The sequence below is a fragment of the Protomyctophum parallelum genome (genome assembly GCF_964188405.1).
Source record: "Protomyctophum parallelum genome assembly, chromosome: 5".
In the NCBI taxonomy this organism is placed as follows: Eukaryota; Metazoa; Chordata; class Actinopteri; order Myctophiformes; family Myctophidae; genus Protomyctophum; species Protomyctophum parallelum.
Window position 1 is genome coordinate 50,270,780 of NC_139702.1, and position 22,322 is coordinate 50,293,101.

General features: G+C 44.1%; 1 protein-coding gene across 3 annotated transcripts in view; it reads left to right on the forward strand.

Annotated features, from left to right (window-relative positions):
* Positions 1 to 22,322, forward strand: part of arhgap10 (Rho GTPase activating protein 10) — an 89,152-nt gene that overhangs the window by 61,406 nt on the left and 5,424 nt on the right. For all 3 annotated transcript variants that reach the window (XR_014569308.1, XM_083766054.1, XM_083766053.1), the window contains exons 19-21: positions 3,537 to 3,681; positions 8,343 to 8,496; positions 21,006 to 21,092. Coding sequence is in view for 2 of the 3 variants with exons in the window: in XM_083766054.1 (XP_083622180.1) it covers positions 3,537 to 3,681; positions 8,343 to 8,496; positions 21,006 to 21,092 (386 nt within the window). In the remaining variant the exon portion in view is untranslated. The remainder of the gene's footprint in view (positions 1 to 3,536; positions 3,682 to 8,342; positions 8,497 to 21,005; positions 21,093 to 22,322) is intronic.

Below are 22,322 nucleotides of genomic sequence, written 5' to 3' on the forward strand. Positions count from 1 at the left end.
TGTCCTCCTGGTAGGGGCTCCTCACTGGGGGGTGAGTCAGTAGGACAAATGCCCCATGTCCTCCTGGTAGGGGCTCCTCACTGGGGGGTGAGTCAGTAGGACAAATGCCCCATGTCCTCCTGGTAGGGGCTCCTCACTGGGGGGTGAGTCAGTAGGACAAATGCCCCATGTCCTCCTGGTAGGGGCTCCTCACTGGGGGGTGAGTCAGTAGGATGCAACAGCAGTGACAACACAGAAATGTGTGTGGGGAGGAATCAATTGGCATAAAGAGTTGGGGAGAAAAAGCTGTGAAAATAATTGGCTACTCTTAAAAAAACACTGTCATTAACCACATGAACCCTAGCATCCCAAATCTGGCCATGTTATAATACAAGTAGTTGAACATCTGGCAAAAATAGGCAAACATTCACGGAAAACATACAAGCTTATAATGTGTCACCTCACGTTGTGAGCTTCTAGACTGGCTGTTTTTGAGGGGCACTCCTATATTCAGCTATAGTGTAGATTTCCGTCTTACACAAACATTAAATTCCCATTGACAATGAATGGATGATGTACGATGATGAGAGTGCCCCTCACTTCACACGGGTGTGATGTTTTTGGAAGGAGATTTGGTGTAGAGGGAACAAGAAGACCCCTGGGGGATCCCGCTCAACGAAGTACTGTATATATGATTTAAGTGGTGGGTAGAACACAGTGGAGAAAACTGACGTCACCAAATTTTGAGCGACGCCCCTCTGAACTCTGATTGGTTAGAAAAATACACGGTTCACTCCCACTACAGTATATGCTGTTAGAATTGATGCCTCACCATTTATGGAATGTTTCTCTTCTTATGCTACTGTTGCACATGCGTGCACTGGAGAATTATTGTCCAAATTTGATTTTGAAATGTATTTTCATGTTGTGTTACTTTCTCTTTTCCTCAATGTTGCCATGGGCACTGAAGGTCATTACATATTCCATGACTGGAATATCATACCTTACCATACCATGTTTAATTGAGTCCCACCTTTGCTGAATATGCTGACAGTGGCATTGAAGGAACTGGCATCAAAATGAAGGAATTGTGTGGAATTGAAGTGCTTTTCATGTCCTACATTCCTGTACAGTATAATGAAAATCTTTCAGTTTTTACTCCACTTGGACAGGACTTGGATAGTCTGCCTTCCACCCTCTCTGGCCAGTAGGGGGAGCCCTCAGTGCTTATACTGGGAAATACAGTTTTGTCTTCTGTTTTTTCATAGGTGTGATTATACTGTAGATTACATTATGCTTGCTTATTATGCAGAAGGCCCGTTGCCTCTCTACCCCAGGAATATATATATTTAGAGTTTTAACCTGTGGTTCGCGGGATCATGTAATCTCACCAGAATGCAATTAATCAGTGCCAATCCTCGAAGAAGGTTAATTCTCAGTTTCAAAAGAGGGAAACGGGGGTTGAGATTAGTTTTCTAATCTGGTTTTATATATTTATATACTTTCTAGCGGAACAGCAGCAGTCTGGGTACCGCCAATTGAAACTGCCAGAGTGTTTTATTAATTTGGTGTTTTCACATTTTGCGTGTGCGTGTGCGTGTGTGTGTGCGTGTGCGTGCGTGCGTGCGCGCATCAACCCCATCCCATTTTCACACGCCTAGTCTAGTCAGTGAGAGCACACACTCAAATCGCTGCATCATCAGTCTATACAAAGTCATAGCAGCCGCAGGCAATAATGATAATTGGTAATATGTAGTTACCGTCGAACCCAGAACTCTCAAATCGAAATTATTTAGTGAAAGCCCATATTTCAAGTTGCCAAAGTTGGACGAGCATACAACATACAGTGCTGTGCGTGGTGCGGGTACAAGTACATGATGACAACCTCCTCCTGATCTCACAACGCTGAACTGTGAACTGTGAGAGCATCCACTTAAATCGTGAAATTATCAGGTTTAATACCAAAGTCTGGCAAAACTACGAACACTTTGGCACCCGACTGGTTCCTGACGCCCTCCAGGAGGATAAGAGGAGTCTGCAGTAGAATGCACAAGGAATGTTTTAGGAGGTGCACCGTGTTGCAGAGCAGACAAGAGGAGTATAGGCAGACAGACGCACAGATCTTAGCTCCCCTCCCAGCCGAGTCCTCCTTCAGAATGTCGATACCCCGAGAAGGCAGTAGTTAATACCCCGAGATGCCAGCAGAGCAGCAGACGGTGCTTTACATTCACCTCCATCTGCGGAGAGCAAGAGGAGACAGAATGGAGGCAGGGAGGGGAGGGAGAGAGCAACTCTGCAAAGACTCTCAGATGGATCAGATTTCTCCTACAAACTTTTTTATTCGTGCCTGCCTCCATTGTGTGTGTGTGTGTGTGTGTGTGTGTGCGTGTGTGTGTGTGCGTGCGCGCGAGTATGTCTGGCTCGTTCCCTCATTCCCCAATCTTTCTTCCCCTCTCGCTCTTCTCTCCAACTTTTTTGCCCTCCCTCCTTCCTCTGTCTCTCTTCAGACTCTTCCCCACTCTCTTCCTCTCTCATGCTGTTTTCGTCTCTCACTAACACACTCTCTGCCTCCATCCTAACTCTCATACTCTCCCTCTTTCTTGCTCCTTCCCACTTTCTCTCTCTCTCTACTCTCCTTCCTTTCTTTCTCTTATGTGCTTGCTCTCACTCAATGTCCCTCAATCACCCTCTCTTCTGCTCCCTCTATCGCCCCCATGTCTCTCTCTCTCTCCACTCTCTCTCTCTCTCTCTCTCTCTCTCTCTCTCTCTCTCTCTCTCTCTCTCTCTCTCTCTCTCTCTCTCTCTCTCTCTCTCTCTCTCTCTCTCTCTCTCTCTCTCTCTCTCTCTCTCTCTCTCTCTCTCTCTCTCTCTCCCCCCCCTTCCTTCCTTCCCTACCTCCGCCTCTTCTTCTCCTGTGATCCTCCTGTCTCCAGTCCTCTCCTCTGCAAACCCCCCCCTCCCCCTCCCCATTCTCTTTCAACTCCACATCCAAGTTTATGTATAAACACACAGGCCCGGGGGGGTGTGGTGGGGGTAAACAAGTCGAGTCGACCGACCGACGCTTCTTAGTCCAAACCCTGTTCTGTTTAATTCACTCCTCTGCTCCATCAGAGGTTGGGTCAGACACACCCGCTGTAACCTAGGCCGTCATCTTCAGACGGGATGTGGTTCCCTGGCGTCTGCGGGGGGGGGGGGGGCTCCTCCTTTTTACTTCCCTTTTTATTGGTTTGTGTGCGATGAATAAGAATGTTTGGCCATGCCCCTTTAAGCAGCCAACAACGTAGCTTCTCCCAGAGGAGCCGTGGCATTACACCCGCCCGCCTTAACAACTGCTGTTTCCCATCGTGTGCGCGAGCGCCCCCACCGGAAAGCCCTGTGCACTTCAAAGAAAGCGCTGGGTTCCCTGAGGTTAAGCGAGGACACTGCTGCTGCTGGATGGCTCCTGAAGGCCTGGGCCGTGCCCCTGTGTGCTTTGTGTCGTGCATATTTATTTTCTTTTTTTTTTGGTCGAGTAGAGAAAGCAAGTCATTCAACTCATACAAACATTGTGCGTGCAGATCTTTGCGGATGCCCCTGAGACGTGCCCCACTGCAGCAGCTGCTGGCCCGGTCTTGTCCGCTCCCACGAGGCAGTCCAAAAAGCAGAATCGTCAGAACCGGCCGCTTGCTGTCTACAACCCCCAGTCCCTGGACATACAGACTGGTAAGAGACCTGCACGCCTCAACACTGTACAAGTCTCCCCTTCATCTCCTTGTCCTGGAACTACTGTAGCACACAATACACAATACAATCTTCAGTGTTCAACTCTTAACCCTGTAAGCCCCAATGTTGCAATAATACAACATATTTTAGAGAGGCGTACAGGACTGTACATTATCTATTGCCATGCATACATGACATGGTTTTCTTTGCTTGAAAGCCAAGTAGGCCTCTTTTCTTCCAGCACCAAGCCAGTGCCAACATTGTCGATGCTTTGTTCTGCTATTTGGCAAAAATACGATTTCAGTTTCATTCTCAACAACCTTTGAAAACACAATTAAGTCGCACGTCAAGCACACAACTTAGCCGGTAATTATCTCCTTCTGGAGAAAACATGCTGTCCTCAGAATACCTACCTGTTCGAAAGCCTCCAAATGAGAATGCTGTGAATGCACCGTCCATTCACGTGCACACACACGCACACACACCTTCTCTCGTTCCCCATCTATTGTATCTCTACCCCTTTGGGAGTAGAGATATCCAACTTTAAATCCATTATCCAGGACTCAGATACAAGACACAAAAGGTAATTTTCTTTTTTAAAGAATGGATTACGTGTTTCATCACAGATATTAAAATACCCCATGATAACAGCTGGTCTGATATAAAGGTATAAAGCAGATTTAGGATCCTTTAGTACGGTGGATTTGAGGGATTGCCAGAGACAGAGGCCAGGTAGTCAAACTATATTGTTTTATAGCATAGTTTGTTGATTACTAATTATGTATTAAAAATGTCTTAAAAGTCCTTTAATCTTAAATGTCAGTCCTGATGTGGTGGGGTCGCTGTGTATGCAAATAACCTTCTCCACCACACCCTCATCCCAGCCACCTTTTTGGGATATCTTTCACAATAATGAATAAAACATGTTCTAGACATTCTAATGATCACAAAAAAAACATATTCGTTATTTTACTTACTTTTATCAGGGTCAAAGGTCATAGGTAAAAAATTGTCCAGAGACTTTTAATTTGTGTGAATGTCAGCCTCTGTGGGGGGTATTTATATGCAAATATCATGACCAATGGCATTGCCAGTGAACATCAATGATGACGTTTAGGTGAAAAAATGAACATAAAATCTATGTTTTAATTAATTAATTAACCCATTCTGAACGGGCACCCATTTTGGTGTTGGCATCATGTCGTGCTTTAGCTATTGAGAAATAGCAGATCTACAAGCTCATATTGCGCCACCGAGTGGCGCGATACGAGCTTGTAGGTCTGCTATTTTGGAAAAAAATCGAAGAACGACTGACATTTTTAGAATCTGATCTCAGGTCAGAATGGGTTCGTCAGACCAGTGTGTGTCCAGTGGAAACCTCGTATGAATCTGATCTCAGGTCAGAATGGGTTAAACACATAAAACAAAAGTCGCGTATCTCCGATATGGCAGCGACATTAACCTGGAGTAATCCATTCAAAGCACGGAAACTGTTAAGGCATATTACATTAGCCAGGGATCCTTTTAATTAAGGTGATCATCAGTCAGAACTTATAAGTGGAAGTAATAATACTTAAAACTAGTTTTTGTAGATAGGGTGACATTTGTGTATGCACTGTTTACACATCAGCCAACGAGATGAGAATTTTGTAATTACAGCTTTATATACCATTATCTAACTCTCAGGACATCTAAATTAATCCGCCGCAATGTAAAAAATAAATAGAAATTCCTTCTTCGCCGCGGAGAAAGAGAGTAGATGCATCTGTTTGGATGATGAAACCGGAAATCGTCACATGCTGTGGGCTGCTAGGGCTTCTGGGAAATTGAGGCCAATACAAACGAATGGGGTTCAACGCCTCATGGAGGAGGCTCCTGTGCTGCGTCTTCCGGGTGTACCAAGATGGCGGGTGGTCCGGCCGTTCATAACAAACGGGGGAAGCTTTTTTCGCTCGATTTTCGCGGATTAAAAGCCCAAATAATTCAGCGTATGCTCTAAAGGTAATACAACAATCTCGGCAGTGAAGGGGGGTTGATTAAAAGTCTGGTAAATCGTTTTCCGCAGTCAAACTGTTAATACATAATACCCCTATAACAAAAACATTAAGCCCTCAAGTATTTTATTTATTTTTGAAATAGTTAATCTGCTACTTGAGTGTGTCGCAACTAAGTTGAGGATGTAATGTGTCCATTGAGTATGAGCGTAGTAGTTGAGCGAGTGGACATGTGCCATGTCTCAGGTGTGTGCGTGTTTGTGCGCACTGTAGCCTGATGCAGCGGCCATAATATGACTCCTTGTTTACGATCGTAGTTTTTGATTGATTGATTGAAGTATTTATTAACAGTTTCCGTGCTTTGAATGGATTACTCCAGGTTAATGTCGCTGCCATATCGGACATACGCGACTTTTGTTTTATGTGTTTAATCCGCCGCAATGTAAACAATAAATAGAAAATCCGCCTTCGCCGCGGAGAAAGAGAGTAGGTGCATCTGTTTTGATGAGGAAAACGGAAATCGTCACATGCTGTGGGCTGCTAGGGCTTCTGGGAAATTGAGGCCAATGCAAACGAATGGGGTTCAACGCCTCATGGAGGAGGGTCCTGTGCTGCGTCTTCCGGGTGTACCAAGATGGCGGGTGGTCCGGCCGTTCATAACAAACGGGGGAAGCTTTTTTCGCTCGATTTTCGCGGATTAAAAGCCCAAATAATTCAGCGTATGCTCTAAAGGTAATACAACAATCTCGGCAGTGAAGGGGGGTTGATTAAAAGTCTGGTAAATCGTTTTCCGCAGTCAAACTGTTAACATTTTGGAGAATTACAGTACATTTCTAGTACAACTCAATACAAGGCTGTTAACTGTGGATGACACCAGGCACAAAGCATTTCACTTTACAATAGGGTCCACCATGTTCATTTCATTGGTCTGCATGGGTTCGTGTTGATCTAATCTCTCAAGAACGGATTCCGACAGGGGGCATTCAGAATGTGTACATTGTTGTTATAGTGGGAATGAAAACCCCACCGGGGCTCCAACCGGAAGAGGAGGACCTAAGGCGGAGCAAACGGACAACATCCTGCTATCCACATTCTGTTTGGCACCCCGATTTGCTCCTAAAAATATATGTGTGGACCAGAATAATAATTTATGAGCACAGTGCGAGTAAAGATTACAACATACCCTTCAAACCTTTTTTTTGTAATCAGAAACCTGATAACCCAACCCTCCCGCCCTATTTTTAATTACAAGCAATCCCAAAACAATGATTGTCATCAGTTTTGATAGTTACAGTATAACCCATTCTGACCGGGCACGGGGCACCCATTTTGGTGTTGGCATCATGTTATGCTTTAGCAGATGTTATGCTTTAGCAGATCTACAAGCTCATATCGCGCCACCGAGTGGCGCGATACGAGCTTGTAGGTCTACTATTTTTTGAAAAATCGAAGAACGACTGACATTTTTAGAATCTGATCTCAGGTCAGAATGGGTTAATCAGACCAGTGTGTGTCCAGTGGAAAACTCGTATGAATCTGATCTCAGGTCAGAATGGGATAATTGCATATTGCCTCTGGACAGCATGCACTGTGAGACAGGAAGGCAGACAGAGAGAGAGAGAGAGAGAGCTTCAAACATTCACTTTTCTTGTGTCTATGAAGCACATTTCTGGCAAAAGAGCATCACAATTGATAAGACCAGGCACCGGCCTACTCGGAAACAACGCAGGGAATGATGCAAGTTGGAAATGCATGCTCTACCTACTTATGCAATATGTATGCCTGTTGTTGTCAGTGTACCCATTGTACACTGTCTGTCTGGGTCCCTTTTATTCCCATATATGGAGTAACGTGGAGTTCCATTTTGAACATGCCCTTTTTTGTCTCAACCAGGAATTATACTAGTATTTGCTTGGAGGGATAGAGGGGATGAAATTACCGCACACAAAAAACTCCTTTTCTTGATTTTCTTATGTACTACTGCCTAATATTTCCTTTCACGCCACAGTAAATTCAAATACCAGGTCTCTTCCCTTGTGTTTCTAAGGTTTCTGCCTGTCACGACTTTGTATTATGGGTTCTAAATCACTGAAAGTAAATCCCTGCTGTTTTGCCAGCACTTTGTTTTCAATAGGCCCCAGCTGATTGTTCTTTTCTTAAGTGTGGATAAATTATTCAACGACTTTATCATTTGGACTCAGGTTACGCGTTTGCTTTTGCAAGTTCCTCACTGTTCAATGCTGACCTGGTCAGCTGCCAGAAAAGACATGGCTTTTGTTTGCACAGATTGGTCCGCTGCTCTATTATTACACATGCTCATTTTATCGCCCCCTCACCGGAGACATAATGGCTAGATTATTAGTTATTATATTTTGTAATAATTGTGATGAGTAAATAATTACCCTCATCATCATCATTGTACTTGGTGAGAACGTTTCCGATATCAACAATAGAGGGTATGCGTGTGACATCATCATCATCATCATACCCGGAAGTTATGCGGGAACGCCTACTGAATGGTAAAAAACCTACTTTCTGGCCTTGACATCCAGTCAGAAAAGTCCTATCCGATTGCCACTTGATTTGCCAATCACTTTATGCATGCGCATACCCTCTGTGCAGTAACCTATACCCTGTTGCACGTGTGTTTCTGTGTCATGGCTCCAGTCTCTACAGAGGGAGATTGCTCCAACTCGGCAGCGGACCAGACGTCCATGGGCAGTAACGAGTCGGTGTCTTCCCAGTCGTCCACGGCCTCCGCCTCAGAGTCACCTCCGGAGAAGCTGGACGATGCCCCACTCAGCATAAGCAGCAGCTCGGGGTGAGTGGCTATCAACATAATATACACACACGGTCAAATCTCTCTGAGTGAAATGAACTGTGTGTGTGTGTGTACTGTAAATGCTAAGCATTTGAACTCTACGGCCTGACTCACACTTTCACAGCAAATTGATGTATAGCTGATGCATGAGACTTGTTTACTGATGCAAGCTCGCAATGCATTTCCAATGGGAGTCGCATGGTTTGACACAACATTTTTGTTGCATGGGGGGGAGGGGGGCAGTCGATACACAGCCGAAAGCCGCACAACAAAAAATGTTGTGTCAAACCATGTGACTTCCGTTGGAAATGCATTTGGGCAGCCATGACACTTACACTTTGTTTACATCTAGCACGCATCAATGTTGTATGCTAGATCAAAAGGTCTCCTCTGTACCATGTGTCCTTGTGCAGCTGGTAAAATACAGCACTAGTTTGTATGAAATTTGTTATACAATTAAACATTATTAGTATTATTATTAGTGGAGATTGAATCATTATTCCACCCTGAAACTTTGCTTTCACAAATAATACATCTCACCATTACAAGGTCCATATATTACAAATTTTATTTGAATTAATGTACAGTCTTAAATTTGGTTGGGTATTTTTATCTACACGTATGTTCGTATCTCTCATTATGACCGTGTTGTCTGAGTGAACAATGTCAGCAGTGCAGTGTATTTCTTTTTGTCTTCCATGTGATGTGGCTATTATGTAAAGAGGCAGACCTCTCTCTCCTCTTCCGAAATCCACTCCTCGGGTTCTGTGCCCAGTCTTCCTTGGTCCGTTTAGTTGTTTTCCAGTCCACAGCTTGTCTTGAATTCTAATGGCAGAGACACTTAACCCATTCTGAACGGGCACCCATTTTGGTGTTGGCATCATGTTATGCTTTAGCTATTTAAAAATAGCAGATCTACAAGCTCATATCGCGCCACCGAGTGGCGCGATACGAGCTTGTAGGTCTGCTATTTTTGAAAAATCGAAGAGCGACTGACATTTTTAGAATCTGATCTCAGGTCAGAATGGGTTCATCAGACCAGTGTGTGTCCGGCGGAAACCTTGTATGAATCTGATCTCAGGTCAGAATGGATTAAATACTGGGTTATGCTGCAGATGTTAGGCCCCCTCTCTTTGCTGTGTCATGTCTGCACAATCCCCTTGAAATTGACTTTCTGTCTCACTTGCCGTCTTGACGCGTCTCTCTGTCAAGCTAAGAAGAGTTATGGAATAGAAAACAAATCATCCAAGACTTGACAAAGTGTGTGTGTGTGTGTGTGTGTGTGTGTGTGTGTGTGTGTGTGTGTGTGTGTGTGTGTGTGTGTGTGTGTGTGTGTGTGTGTGTGTGTGTGTGTGTGTGTGTGTGTGTGCGTGTGCGCCGTGCACGTGCGCCCACATGTTTGTGAGTCTTGTCTGTCTGCGTGTTTGTTTTTTAACCCTAGCATCTCTATTCTACGGGCGAACATTTGACGAAAATAGCTTCTACAAGCTCGCAACAAGTTGTGGTGTGAGCTTGTAGATCTCCTATTTTGTGTAGATGGAAAAAAGGAGAGAGCCTACTAAGTAAGTATATGGGGTTGAAATGGTTGTAGAAGTCTCAAAGCTTAAAGGCTTTCATGTTGTATCGTTCGATCGACGATGCTCCATTCCATTCCATAATCTCTTCCCTTTTTGACATACTGCATTTTTATTTTATTTCATATTTTCTCTGGTTGTTTCCCGTGGTGTCAAGAGGACGTGGACAGGAGCAGGTCGTAAATCTCAGCTCTTATCCCATTCTGACCGGGCACCCATTTTGGTGTCGGCATCATGTTATGCTTTATCTATTGAAAAATAGCAGATCTACAAGCTCATATCGCGCCACCGAGTGGCGCGATACGAGCTTGTAGGTCTGCTATTTTTTTTTAATCGAAGAACGACTGACATTTTTTTAATCTGATCTCAGGTCAGAATGGGTTAATCAGACCAGTGTGTGTCCGGCGGAAACCTCGTATGAATCTGATCTCAGGTCAGAATGGGTTATTTGCCTGGGAGACAGGTGGCCGCGCGATGGCCGTGTAAACCCTATCGACGTCGGGGAGATATTCATCTTGTTTACCCTTATAGCCGCCGCCCCCGTCCCTTTATGAAGACTTGCGCCATATGTCACAGGGTGTCGCCCTGGCTCTGCTCACCCATAAATCATAGCAGGGCGGCATGGTGGAGACCTGTTAGCACAGCACCTCTTTGGCCCTAATGGCCGGGAATCAGCTGGAGGCTCTGGGAGGGATGGACCGACTGTTTGCACGAGTACCTCCCCCAACAACAATTTGTCGCTGTCGGTGTGTCTTATGTCCAAAACCGTTACTTTTCAGGAAATGGACTGAGCACCTTTCATGACGTGAATGCAGCACAGAGCAATAAAGAAAATAGAAAAGCAAAAACACATACTGTAATAATATTAAAATAATAGTACAAAAACCCCCATAAAATGACAAAAATATAGCAAAAAAGGCAGCGAATCAGGCAAAACAATGAGCACATGAATAACAGACATTTAAAAACTCAACTAAAAGCAAGAGTGAAGAAATAGGTCTTGAGCTGTGCTTTAATGACATATGTATGATCATTTACGGAAAAAACAAAACGTTTAAATATGGAGATACAAGGTTCCTGCCCAACGGCAACAAATTGTTGTTTATTGTTGTATTATTTAAATGGTTTGATATCGTTTTTTTTCCCCCGGCAATTTTCTGCTTTATTTTGACAGTGAGTAGAGAGACAGGAAAGGAGGGGAGAGAGAGGGGATGACATTTAGCAAAGAGCTTGGGTTGAATTTGAACGCAGGCCAGCGGTGGAAAGGCCTTGTTTATGGGCTCCAGACTGCCTTTAAACAGCTGCAGGCCTCATTGTACATTATGGTTTTGGTTTAACATTGCTTTTTTCTTTTTTTTATCCCACGATTTTGTAACTCATTTTTCACCCAGTCAGTGTCAATTATCTAATGTCATCCTGGGCTCTACACTCCCTCCGCCAACCTGGGGAGAGCAACGGACTGACCTCATGCTTCCTTCAATGTATGGGTGTCCAGGCCGCTTCTTTTCACCTGACGGGGTCACACAGAAAGGCCCTTTTTGCCAACCCCACCTAGGGGCACTGATGACATGGAGGACAAAACGCGCCCACAGTGTCCCCAGCAGGAATCGAACCCAAGACTTTCTAGCTGTGAGGCTACCGACTGCGCCACCGTGCCCCCCTGACATTGCTTCTTAATGCTAAGGAAATCACATTTGTGCTTTTTTCCAGAGCTCGCTCCCAGACCTAAGATACCGTTATCATTCATCCCGTAGGAGTGAAACAGTCACAACAGTGTCATCTTACAAGTACTATGGATGGATGGATGGATGGATGACAGGCTCTCCTTTAACCACTTGAAACCTTGCATCCCGCTTCTGGGGTGTACATTGTGTCAAAATAGCATTGTGAGATTGTAGATATAGTAGCCTATTTTCGACTGAAATATTTTGTGTAGAGTGGGGAATTGCAACAGAGCTGATCCTGGTCTTCTAAGTATGAGTTCACTAAGGTTGTTTTCATATTGAGAACCCAGTGAAGAAACTGATGATGCTTTTTTTTTTGCACAATGCATTATACAAGTCTGGGCTGATAATGGATGTAAACGGCAACTGGTTGGCGAAGGCATTCAACCACGATGTCAGTATTTCTAGTTATTTACAAAGCCTTACTGGGCCAAATCCCTTCATACATTATCTGTGTAATCTCTTATCTCCCACCAACAGCCGTTATGATTTTCACTCCACTAGATGGCTGCTCTACCAGGTAGTAGCAGCAGGTATACCCAGGATTTGCGCAGAACTTGGAAGAGCAGCTTTCTCCTTTTTGTTGCACCCAGGTGATGGAATTAACCTCTACAAAACAACCGTGTAACTATTGAGTCAAAGACTTAAAACGGATTTTGTATTACCGGTAGTTACTGTATCTGTTGTCTGTTTTTGTTATATTTTACCATTTGTGTGGTCTTTTGTCCAGAGCCTGTGTGCTGCCCCTCTTTTTCAGAGTTCTTTAATGCTGTTCTGATGTGTCTCACTGGTGTTGCGCACCTGGAACATGGGATTTGTTGGGATTCTTTGTGTCTGAGCTCAGCTGTAAACTGAGAAATATGCTTGGTCATACACAGATGCAATCTACCGCTCAACTCTCCTTCGCTGACACTGCGGCATTATTCATCATCTCCACGAGCTTCAGTGTATTTCTCCACTTCTCCCCATGGTTCTGTCAGGGCATCTCTCTGTAGCGCTGCTGCCTCTCAGTCCTCCTGACCAGTGATGCTGCACTTTCTGCTCATGTCCCTCCTCTTCATCCGACTTCCTCTCCCTCCCTCCCATGTGCCTCGTTGGCAGACGGCTTTTGTTCATAAAACAGTGGATTGAAGCTCGTTTCCTGCCCACCCAAATAGACCAGAGTGTGTTGGCCGCACACTCAATCCCGGCTTCGAGTTGAAAAGTCGACCAAATCCCCCTGATATGCCTCTCTTATTGATTTTACTCAAACGATGCCTTTTATTTCAGTATTTGATTTTGTTTACTTAATCCTTGACTTTATAGGTTTATCTTGTTGTACTTTTGTCACGGCGGTGCAATACTTTTGATGTTTAGTACATGGGTTATAACAACACATATTGTAAGTGTTAACCTGTGTGTGCGTGCGGTAATACTGTTTGTATACATCCAATATCCTGTCCTGTTTTTGTCTTACACACAGAAGGACAAATTCCCAACTGTTTAGATGAAGGTTGCAGTACTTACTGTAAGTGAAAGAGGGTTCCCAGCCCCCGTTGAGCCCTGTGTTAGTGCCAGACCAGGGCCCAACGTGGCCTGGATGAAATTCCTGCAGTAATGGGAACCAGCGGTCCTCTCTATCTGATGAATATGTCGTTGTTGGTATCCATGTGATAATGCTTACGATTTGAGAGTCTGGCTCTCCTTCGGCTCCATCGTCTTCTTGCTGTTATTGTTTACCCATGTAGGAGAAGGCGTGCATGAGTGCTCTTTCATAGCAAGTTTAGCTACACTGTCACACGCTTACTGTACCGTGCGCTCACCAGTAGCAACAACGGTGCTATGTGTCACCTGTGTCATGTGTTCCCTGTTACTGCAGCCAGCTTATGGTATTTCTCATTTAGCCTTGAGGAAACGGAGTGCTGAAAAGCAATGGCAATCTTGTCTGGAAGTGATCAAGCCTATACATAACATAACCTTTTAGCATAACATTAAGCCATGCAGTTGCTCAATTTTGTTTTAGTTCACAATTACGTTAAAACATGTTTTAGGCATTTATCAGACGCTCTTAACCCATTAAGACATGAGGCCGATTCTATAAATGCCTTTTTTTTTTTTTATCCCACAATTTTGTAACCCATTTTTCACCCCTGTGTCAATTATCTAATGTGATCCTGGGCTCTACACACCTTCCGCCAACCTAGTCCCCATATATAGGGGACATGGGGAGAGCAACGGACTTGAACTCATTCCTTCATGCCTGAGTGTCCAAGTTGCTCCTTTACACCTGACAGGGGGGGGTTTCCCTGGTTGGACGTAGCGCGTGGAAGGAACACGTTATTCCAACCAGTTCCTTTCCCCTCCATCAGGCGCCCCGGCTGGCCAGGGGGAGGCAGTTTAGAGACCAGGATTACTGCATGTTTTTGGTGAGGGTACATACCCTAGGGGACACAGGGAGAACATGCAAACTCCACACAGAAAGGCCCTTTCGCCAACCCCACCTCGGTTATGGGCACTGATGACGCGGAGGAGAAAACACGCCGCCAGCACCCACAGCGTCCCGAGCGGGAATCGAACCCAGGACCAGGCCTTCTAAATAATTAGTTCCCAAACCTTTTCATTTGAAGGACCACCCAAATTGATTTGGCCGTGGACCCACCATCTGAAAATGTTTTGTGGCTCAGACCACAAAATCTGCGTCATTGTTAGATAAATCATCCTGTCTGTGATTTTATGTATCTATCAACGATGACCACCCCGCCATACATTATCCCTTACATATAACATCATGTATATACTAAGCGTCTGACAAAACCGCCTAACTCTTTGGGGATTCCCAAACTGTGCTGAATGCACCCCCTGTGGTGTGCAAGCGCCTTCTAGGGGGTATGTGACATGAAAAGGCTAATGGTGCAGGCTAATGGTTATTTTTTGAGTGGTGCAACCACTCCAAGGAACAGCAATGTCCGTGTTCACCTATGTGTCCACCTATGTGTTAATGAGTACCAGTGGTATGACTATGAGTACCAGTAGGGGTGCTGTTGTGCCAGAAATGGAGAGAGAGGGGTAGTGCTGCACTGTTGCCTGCTAATGAGAGAGAGGGAGAGAGGAGGGGGGCGAGGGGAGTTGCACCACTCAGTTCACACGGGTGTGATTTTTTAATATATGAACATATTATGCCAATATAAATATATGCTGCATATATGTCATATTCAGGTTCATTATGTGCATACAGTATATGTAGATATCTAGGAAATATGTCTCTATATAGCTTATGCGACATATGCATCGCCATCGGCATAACTAGCTAACTCCACCTCTACCCTGCGTTCCAAAGAGAGCTTGCAGAAGATAATCACCCCTGTAGTCTGTTAAACCTAACTATGCAGTATACCCGTTCATCAAACTTGCACTGACACTAATGTTCATTTCTAAAATCTACGTAGTGTTTTCTGAGGAGAGCATGTGATGAATTCGTATAGCATTTCTCTCGGTTGCCCTGGAGGCTGGATCACACGACGGTCGTCTAACAGTCATGTTTCATGGCTATTCTCTTGCTAGTTCTACTGAAAATGCAACTCTCTGAACCCCTCTTTGCAGAAGTTATTGTAATAGTTGAAGTCCTGCTTGTTGTTGTAGGCCTATTTAAGCAGTGTCATGAAGCATCTGGGCATTGATTCACATGTGTCATGCATTGTGAGCTTGGAGATCATTAGTCAGCTGTTCTTATCAATGATGGACAAAACCTCCTAACTCTTTGAGCTGGATTTGAATAAAGTGGTGCATATGATGAGGCTGATTTGTTTTAGTTTTTCTTCATTTCCTGGAAATTTTATATTTCGTTTTTTCATTTCCTGAAATTTTTGAGTTAGCTGGTTTCTGCCCGACAGCAGAGAGAGTTTCTGCCCGACAGCATTATGTACATTTACATAATCTCTGCTATATTCATAGTGGAGTTTGTGTTTTTGTCAAGGCTACTCATATGTTACCATTAATAGGCGAGCTGTGGTCCAGTCAGCTCGTGCAAGCAGCCATGCCTGACAGTAGAGCTAACAGACGTAGGAGTATAGTGCAGACAGTCGGTGTCGGGTCTCTGGTGGTTCCACAAACACATCTGCCCTCTGATTGACTATCACTCGACTCTCGCACAGCTCATTTGCATAACGCTGCTCTTTTCGCCGGGTCGCAGCAATTCTGCTGCTAGGCATCTCGCTGGAGACCAGTGACCAGTGTGGCCAGCACTTGTTGCTGCTGTTGGTGTGGGTTAGCCTTCTGCCCAGTATATCCACAAATGAATCAATCTACTGTTAGCCCCTGTAGCAGCTCCACTGGAGCAGTCTCCCTCACTCAAGGGCACCTCAACAGCAGCTGTGGAAAGGCAGTGTGTCCCACCTGTGTTGCGTCTCTCAACGCCCTAACCCAGTGACCCCTCTGCTCGTTCCAACAACATACTTTATTAAGTCAGTGAGTTTCGATTCATAGCATAACACGCATTGAGCATATCCAGACTTCCCAAAACAAGCTGTTCAGGCTGCCACTTGGCCTCACTCCCCGAACCCACCTCACCCCTACCCACTTTGACAGGCTGGAATGGCTTGGGGTTGACGACAGAGTACAGCATCTTGCAATGGGTCTGGTCCACAAGATTCGATACACCACCAAGATACTCATGTACCTGTCTAAATACTTCCTTAATGTCAACGAAGTCCACACCCACAACACCAGAGGGAGTTCAACAAACCATGTACAACCCAGATTCGGCACAAACAAGGGACTAAATTAATTTCGCTCCTATGCCACCAAAATGTGGAACGCACTACCAACACAGTCATTAAGACATGCGAATCCCTTGACTCCTTCATAACCGCTCTCAAAGGGCACCTACGGACGGCTGCAATTCGAAACTGGCCCCCATAAAATCTTATTCCCCCACCCACCCCCTTTTTCCCTCACTGTATGTTTTTTTTCCCTTGTTACCTCCACTAGGATTTCCTGCTTTTGGCTACATAGAAGTGTATATTTGTACGTCTCTAAATGTTTGGATGAAATTAAAATGGTGGGCCCTATTGTAAACAAGTAGAAATGCTTTCATGCGGTCGTCCACTCACAGTTAACAGTCTTGTATGGAGTTGTGCTTGAAATGTACTGTAATTCTGCAAACTGTTAATAAATATTTCAATCAATCAATTTATATTGAGTTAGAGTTCGTGTAGAGCGCTCTTGCACGCAGATGCCTAATGTACGGTGCATTTCCCAGAAATTCTAGTTTACTGTATTTAATCATGTTTGCAGAAGAAGCTTAGCTTAGGCCTGCGTTAATTTTGGCAGGGGGGTGGGGGGTACAACAAGAGATGAGCAATTCATAGCTCAATGCTATTTTCGTCCTGGAGAGACAGAAACAATTTCCCTCGGTTTGGCTTAGCTGGTAATTGTGAAAGCAATTTTTGGATGAATCCATTTTCCCGTGGTACATTTAACAAGTTTCTAGGGCAACCATGTGGCATTGAATAATTTATTTTTTTCTTAAGTGTTTATCCTGTAATCATGTGTGTGCGCCTGTGTACCTGGTTGATCCTTCACTGATCTGGATAATCCCCATATGAATGCAATAAGCACTTAGATGACAGTTTGATCATTTTGCTTTGACTTCATCTATTTATACTGGCGTGTGCGTGAGCATGCATATGCACAAGCTGGGAGAGATGCATTGAATGAGTATGATGTGTTTGTGCATGCCATGCACTGTTGCACCTGCACTGTAGGTGTGTGTATGTCAGAGCGTATGTGGCATATGCATGCATGTACTGTTTTGTGTGTGTGTGTGTGTGTGTGTGTGTGTGTGTGTGTGTGTGTGTGTGTGTGTGTGTGTGTGTGTGTGTGTGTGAGAGAGAGAGAGCGAGTACACCTGCAGGTGGGTCGGTCGGTGAAGAATCAGTGCTCCTTCTCTCCATCTCTCTCACCCTCTCTCTCCTTCTCTCTCCTCTTGACTGAGGCCCAGGCAGACAGTGGTTATGTCCAAGTCCAGGTTAATGAGTGGATTTGCTGCACTGCAGCGTCCCACCCCCCCCCTCCCCTCCCCTCCCCTCCATGCTGATGTGAAGCACGGCCGAGCTCCACAGCGGGCCCTCTTGCTGCTGCAGAGCTATAAATCACACACACACCTCCTTCCTGGTCAGGTCAGCCCCAACCTCCACACTCATAGGTGGGGATTGGCGGGCAATGCCGAGAGGTGGATGGGAGTGGAGGATAAGTGATGAGTGGTAGGAGAGATGGCAGAGGAGGACATGAAGGGGGGGGGGGGGGGGGGGGGGGAATTGTGAGTTCATCCCCACCTGCATTCGACACCAGCAGCACACCGACAACCACATACGCCGCACAGAAACACTCTAACACATACGCCATCCTCCACCAGACCCACCAGAGTCCTATTTCAACCCCCTCACCCCTGTTGAGTGCCACCAAACGCTAACCTATCCTCTATTAAAAATGTCCTCTCAAACATCCCTCCACCCCTCTGCTCCTTTCTCCTCTAATTGCCTTTTATTAGCGTCTCCATGGGAGCAGCAGCTAGGAGCAATTTGTCCATTATGTGCTATATTAGCTCTGCCCCGGGGCAGTCATGGAGCGCAACAGGAAAACTCCTTGCACTTGCTACTGTAGGTCTGCCTTGTAACGGTCTGCTCACACACTGCCCAATGTAAAGGATGTTTTAGTTGCACCGTAGGCTTACTTTTGAAGCAGAATTGTCTGCAAATGGAAGCGTTTTGTATGTGAGTGGAACAACGGCACATCTGGTTGAGTCATCTTTGCAGAAGAAGCGTGGCTTTGGCCCAGGTTAACCTTACCGCCATTATTGCGGTGCCGCCGGGAACAGTGTGATTATGGATGCCAAAAATGACAAGATTAGGAGGATTCAGATTAGGAAATGAGCTCCATGTGCTCTGATTTGTGACATTGCTGGTCTCCCCCGTCTGTTGTTGGTGCTAGGGAGTCTTTTTGGTAACGGGATCGGTGGGAGGAATTGGGACAGCTGGGCACCTCGATGTAAGATTGTCTATTTTGTCCAAAATGTTAACTAACATATTTGGAACATGTTTTTAGGTAAATAAATGTTGACCTCATTAGAACATGCTTAAACATTCGACAAAATGTGCATGTCCAATCATTTTGGGACATAAACAAGAAGTTGAAGGATAAGTCTGATAATGATGTACTATTTTTTCAAGGATTACATTTTTAAACAGTTTGGACAAAAATATCCAATTTCACATCAAGGTGCCCAGGTGTCCCTAGTACCAACCAATGCTGTACCTAAGATGAGGGGTAGCCAGGTAGATATTATTATCCTAGTATGGAGTTCTTTGTGGAGTCTCAGTAGAGATTTTTTAAATGCAATTGAAATCACATTCTCAAATTAGCCATTGCTGTATTTTTTGCTCTTCCTACTGTACTTAATACATTGTCTATGAATTCATATTTGCTCAATTTTTTGATTGTTTTTTGTTGACCATTATTGACATTGTGCCACACTACATTTATACAAAATGTCATCGAAATATGTATTCATAGTCCTCCACGTTCTGGAGGACTATGAATACATATTTCGATGACATTTTGTGAATAAATAACCGTGGGCGCATCCATGTGCACATCGCGTGCACGTCAGATTTCTTTATTTTATTTTAAATAACGTACCCTTTCGTCTTGGCACAGGTAGTACCTGCTGCTTAAAACGTAACCTGACGTTCCTGGCACAGATTGGGTTGCAAAAGAAAATACAGTTCTGGCATAGTAAGCAGTGAGAAGAAAGTGAGAAGAATGAAAACAATATCTCCCAAAAAGACTTTTTAACAATATCACACTATAAACTAGAAAGATTGCACGATTACATGATACAGTGTCGCCAGTAGCTTACAGTGCATAACTGTGCCAACACTGCAGCTGTCAACATATCCATATCCACCTTGGATATGACGGAGTAATTCTTCCTTTGCCCTTGATTGTAACCTTGTCCTTTTCAATAAAGAAATGTACGGTCTTTACAAGGCAGCCTACTGATCATTCCCAACAATGGCCTCGAGTTATTTTGATCACAGAACATTATATGTCATGACGGCACAGACGGCAAAGGATTACATCACTTGATCTAAAATTTGCACAAAGAATTAAACACATGATGAAACCTCATCTTTCCAAGTTTCTTTGATCCTGAGATATATCACTTTGACCTTGATTGTGACCTTGTCCATTGACAAAAGTGAATCATCTCTTTGGGGCAGCCTACTGATCATTCAGGCCATATCTTCTTAAGTTACTTTGATAACGGGCAAGACCCACAAGCGGAAAGGGGTGAAATCATACTGTGTAACCTCCATCCAACTCTGTTGGTAGAGGTTACAAAACTTACAATACAATAAAGGGACTGTGTCGAAATACAAGGTTGCTTATCTACAAAAACAAGGAGTAAAATATAAAAGCTCCTTTTTTATTGCACATAATGGTGATATAAACTAAACACATACTGTAATGGTGTGGGCTTACTGCCTAATCTTTCTCTATTGATAAGTTATGTGTGCAGTTTGTGGACAAATCACAATGTGGTGTTCAGTGGCGAAGCCGCACTAAACAGGCTGCCTGTGCCTGTGTGCATGTTCTAGTTTTTAATACATTTGAATTGGCCAAATGGAAACGTTGATCTTTATAAATATATTGGTACTGTATAACTAAAAGATTAGCCAGGAAAATATTAGAAGTTGTGTTATCATCAATGTTTCAAGAGGTGTGATACCACCAGTTAATTGTCAATAATAAATAGAGTCCGCAGCACTGGTAGGAAAAACTCAGCTTCACTGGTTTATTGATTCAACGTTAAGATCACTGTGATCTTGATTCTTGTGTTACCATTTTGTCCAGCACCTGGGCCAGAGTGGATGTGCATGCTCTATTACCTCCAATAATTAATAAATACCAGGGCTTCTCCTAACCTTCTGTTTAACGGCTGTTTTGTTGTTTTAGTTTTTTAATGTCTGTCACTACAGTGTTAACAATACCATGGCTTTTCTCTGTGTTGGAGCTTCTGGAACAGAGGACATTCCCTGCTAGTTGTCTTTGCCCACCACGACAACACTTGCATACTATCATTCCCACCAATACACCCACGTTGGCTACATGTACTGTATGTCCATGGCCAGGTTGCCTCATTTCCCCCTCTTTCTATCCTGTCTGTCTGCAGGGTCAGCTCAGCTACAGCCTCCTGGACAAACTCTGCAGGCTCCAAAGAAAGCAGGCTTAATACTGACGGAGACCAGGCTTCCGAGAGGTGAGACGTGTTTTGTTCACACCTGAGAGAGTCATAAACAATCATGACTCTTTTTTCCCCCCTCATAACTTCCAGACCTTAAAAGTCCTAAATACTGTTAAATTCTTGAATTCCATGGCAGAGGTATTTGCACTGCATTATTGGTGAGAAATTCCAACTCTCTCTCTCTCTCTCTCTGTTTATTTCACTGCTGAAGTTAGCATTATACTGTACTTCATTCAATCCCATAGTAATATATGGTCTGAAAATGTCTTGCAACATGTTGCCCTGTTTCTTGTTTGAATCACCTCATGATTTGGGATGCTTCCTATCATTGCATTGTCCAAGTGTTTTCGCAAACAGTCATTAAAAAGCCCTAGGTAAATAAAGTTTACTTTATTGCAGTAAATACCTTTAGTATTGCCTACCATAAGCTGTCTTTCATCAGGCTGATACTTACAGATTAAGTTATAATCGAAGTCCCCTTTACTGCATGTCTTTTCAAGCAACTGAATGCGAAGCTGAGTTTTGTATTATAATATTGCTAGAGCAACTTTGTAGAATAAAAACATAAACAGGCTTCACAACTGCTGCTACTGTACAGATATTTGCACTCGCTTGCTTTCTATATCAGCCAGTCATTTATGAATTCATACATACAGTCAGTTATTGCGTTTTTTGAACAGCCTGAGACTCTTTCATTTTCTCACTCGGCCCTCTCTCACTTGATAACTTCCATAATCGCTCTTTTTTTTTAAAGTGCCCAGTGACTCACTACTGTAACTTCTCTCAGTCTTGCATATCAATATTATCTCTCCTTCATTCACATCCTCCCCACGTCTCTAATTTAGACTACATGTGAAGCATTTTTGATTCAACACAAATACTGGTTATATTGGGGAAGCAGTCTTTTGCTTATTCTGCCATACACAGGCCACACGTGTGTGTGTGTGTGTGTGTGTGTGTGTGCGCACACACACACACACACACACAGGGGTATTTGAGTGAATGGAATGGAGCGCTGTTAGACACATTCCAGTGATCTATTGCACAGCTCCCTCCAGAGTAAATGATGAATTCATTCTCCCTACTTTCAAATGATGCTGAGGGGAAGCTGCAGTCAGCCAAGGGACTCTATGGGACAGCCTATTAATGTTATTTTCATGCAAACACAAATTCTTCATTCCTCCCAAATGTGGTTCCACAAGAATGCATTCCTTTCAATATTGTAAATCCCAGAGCTTCGGCTGG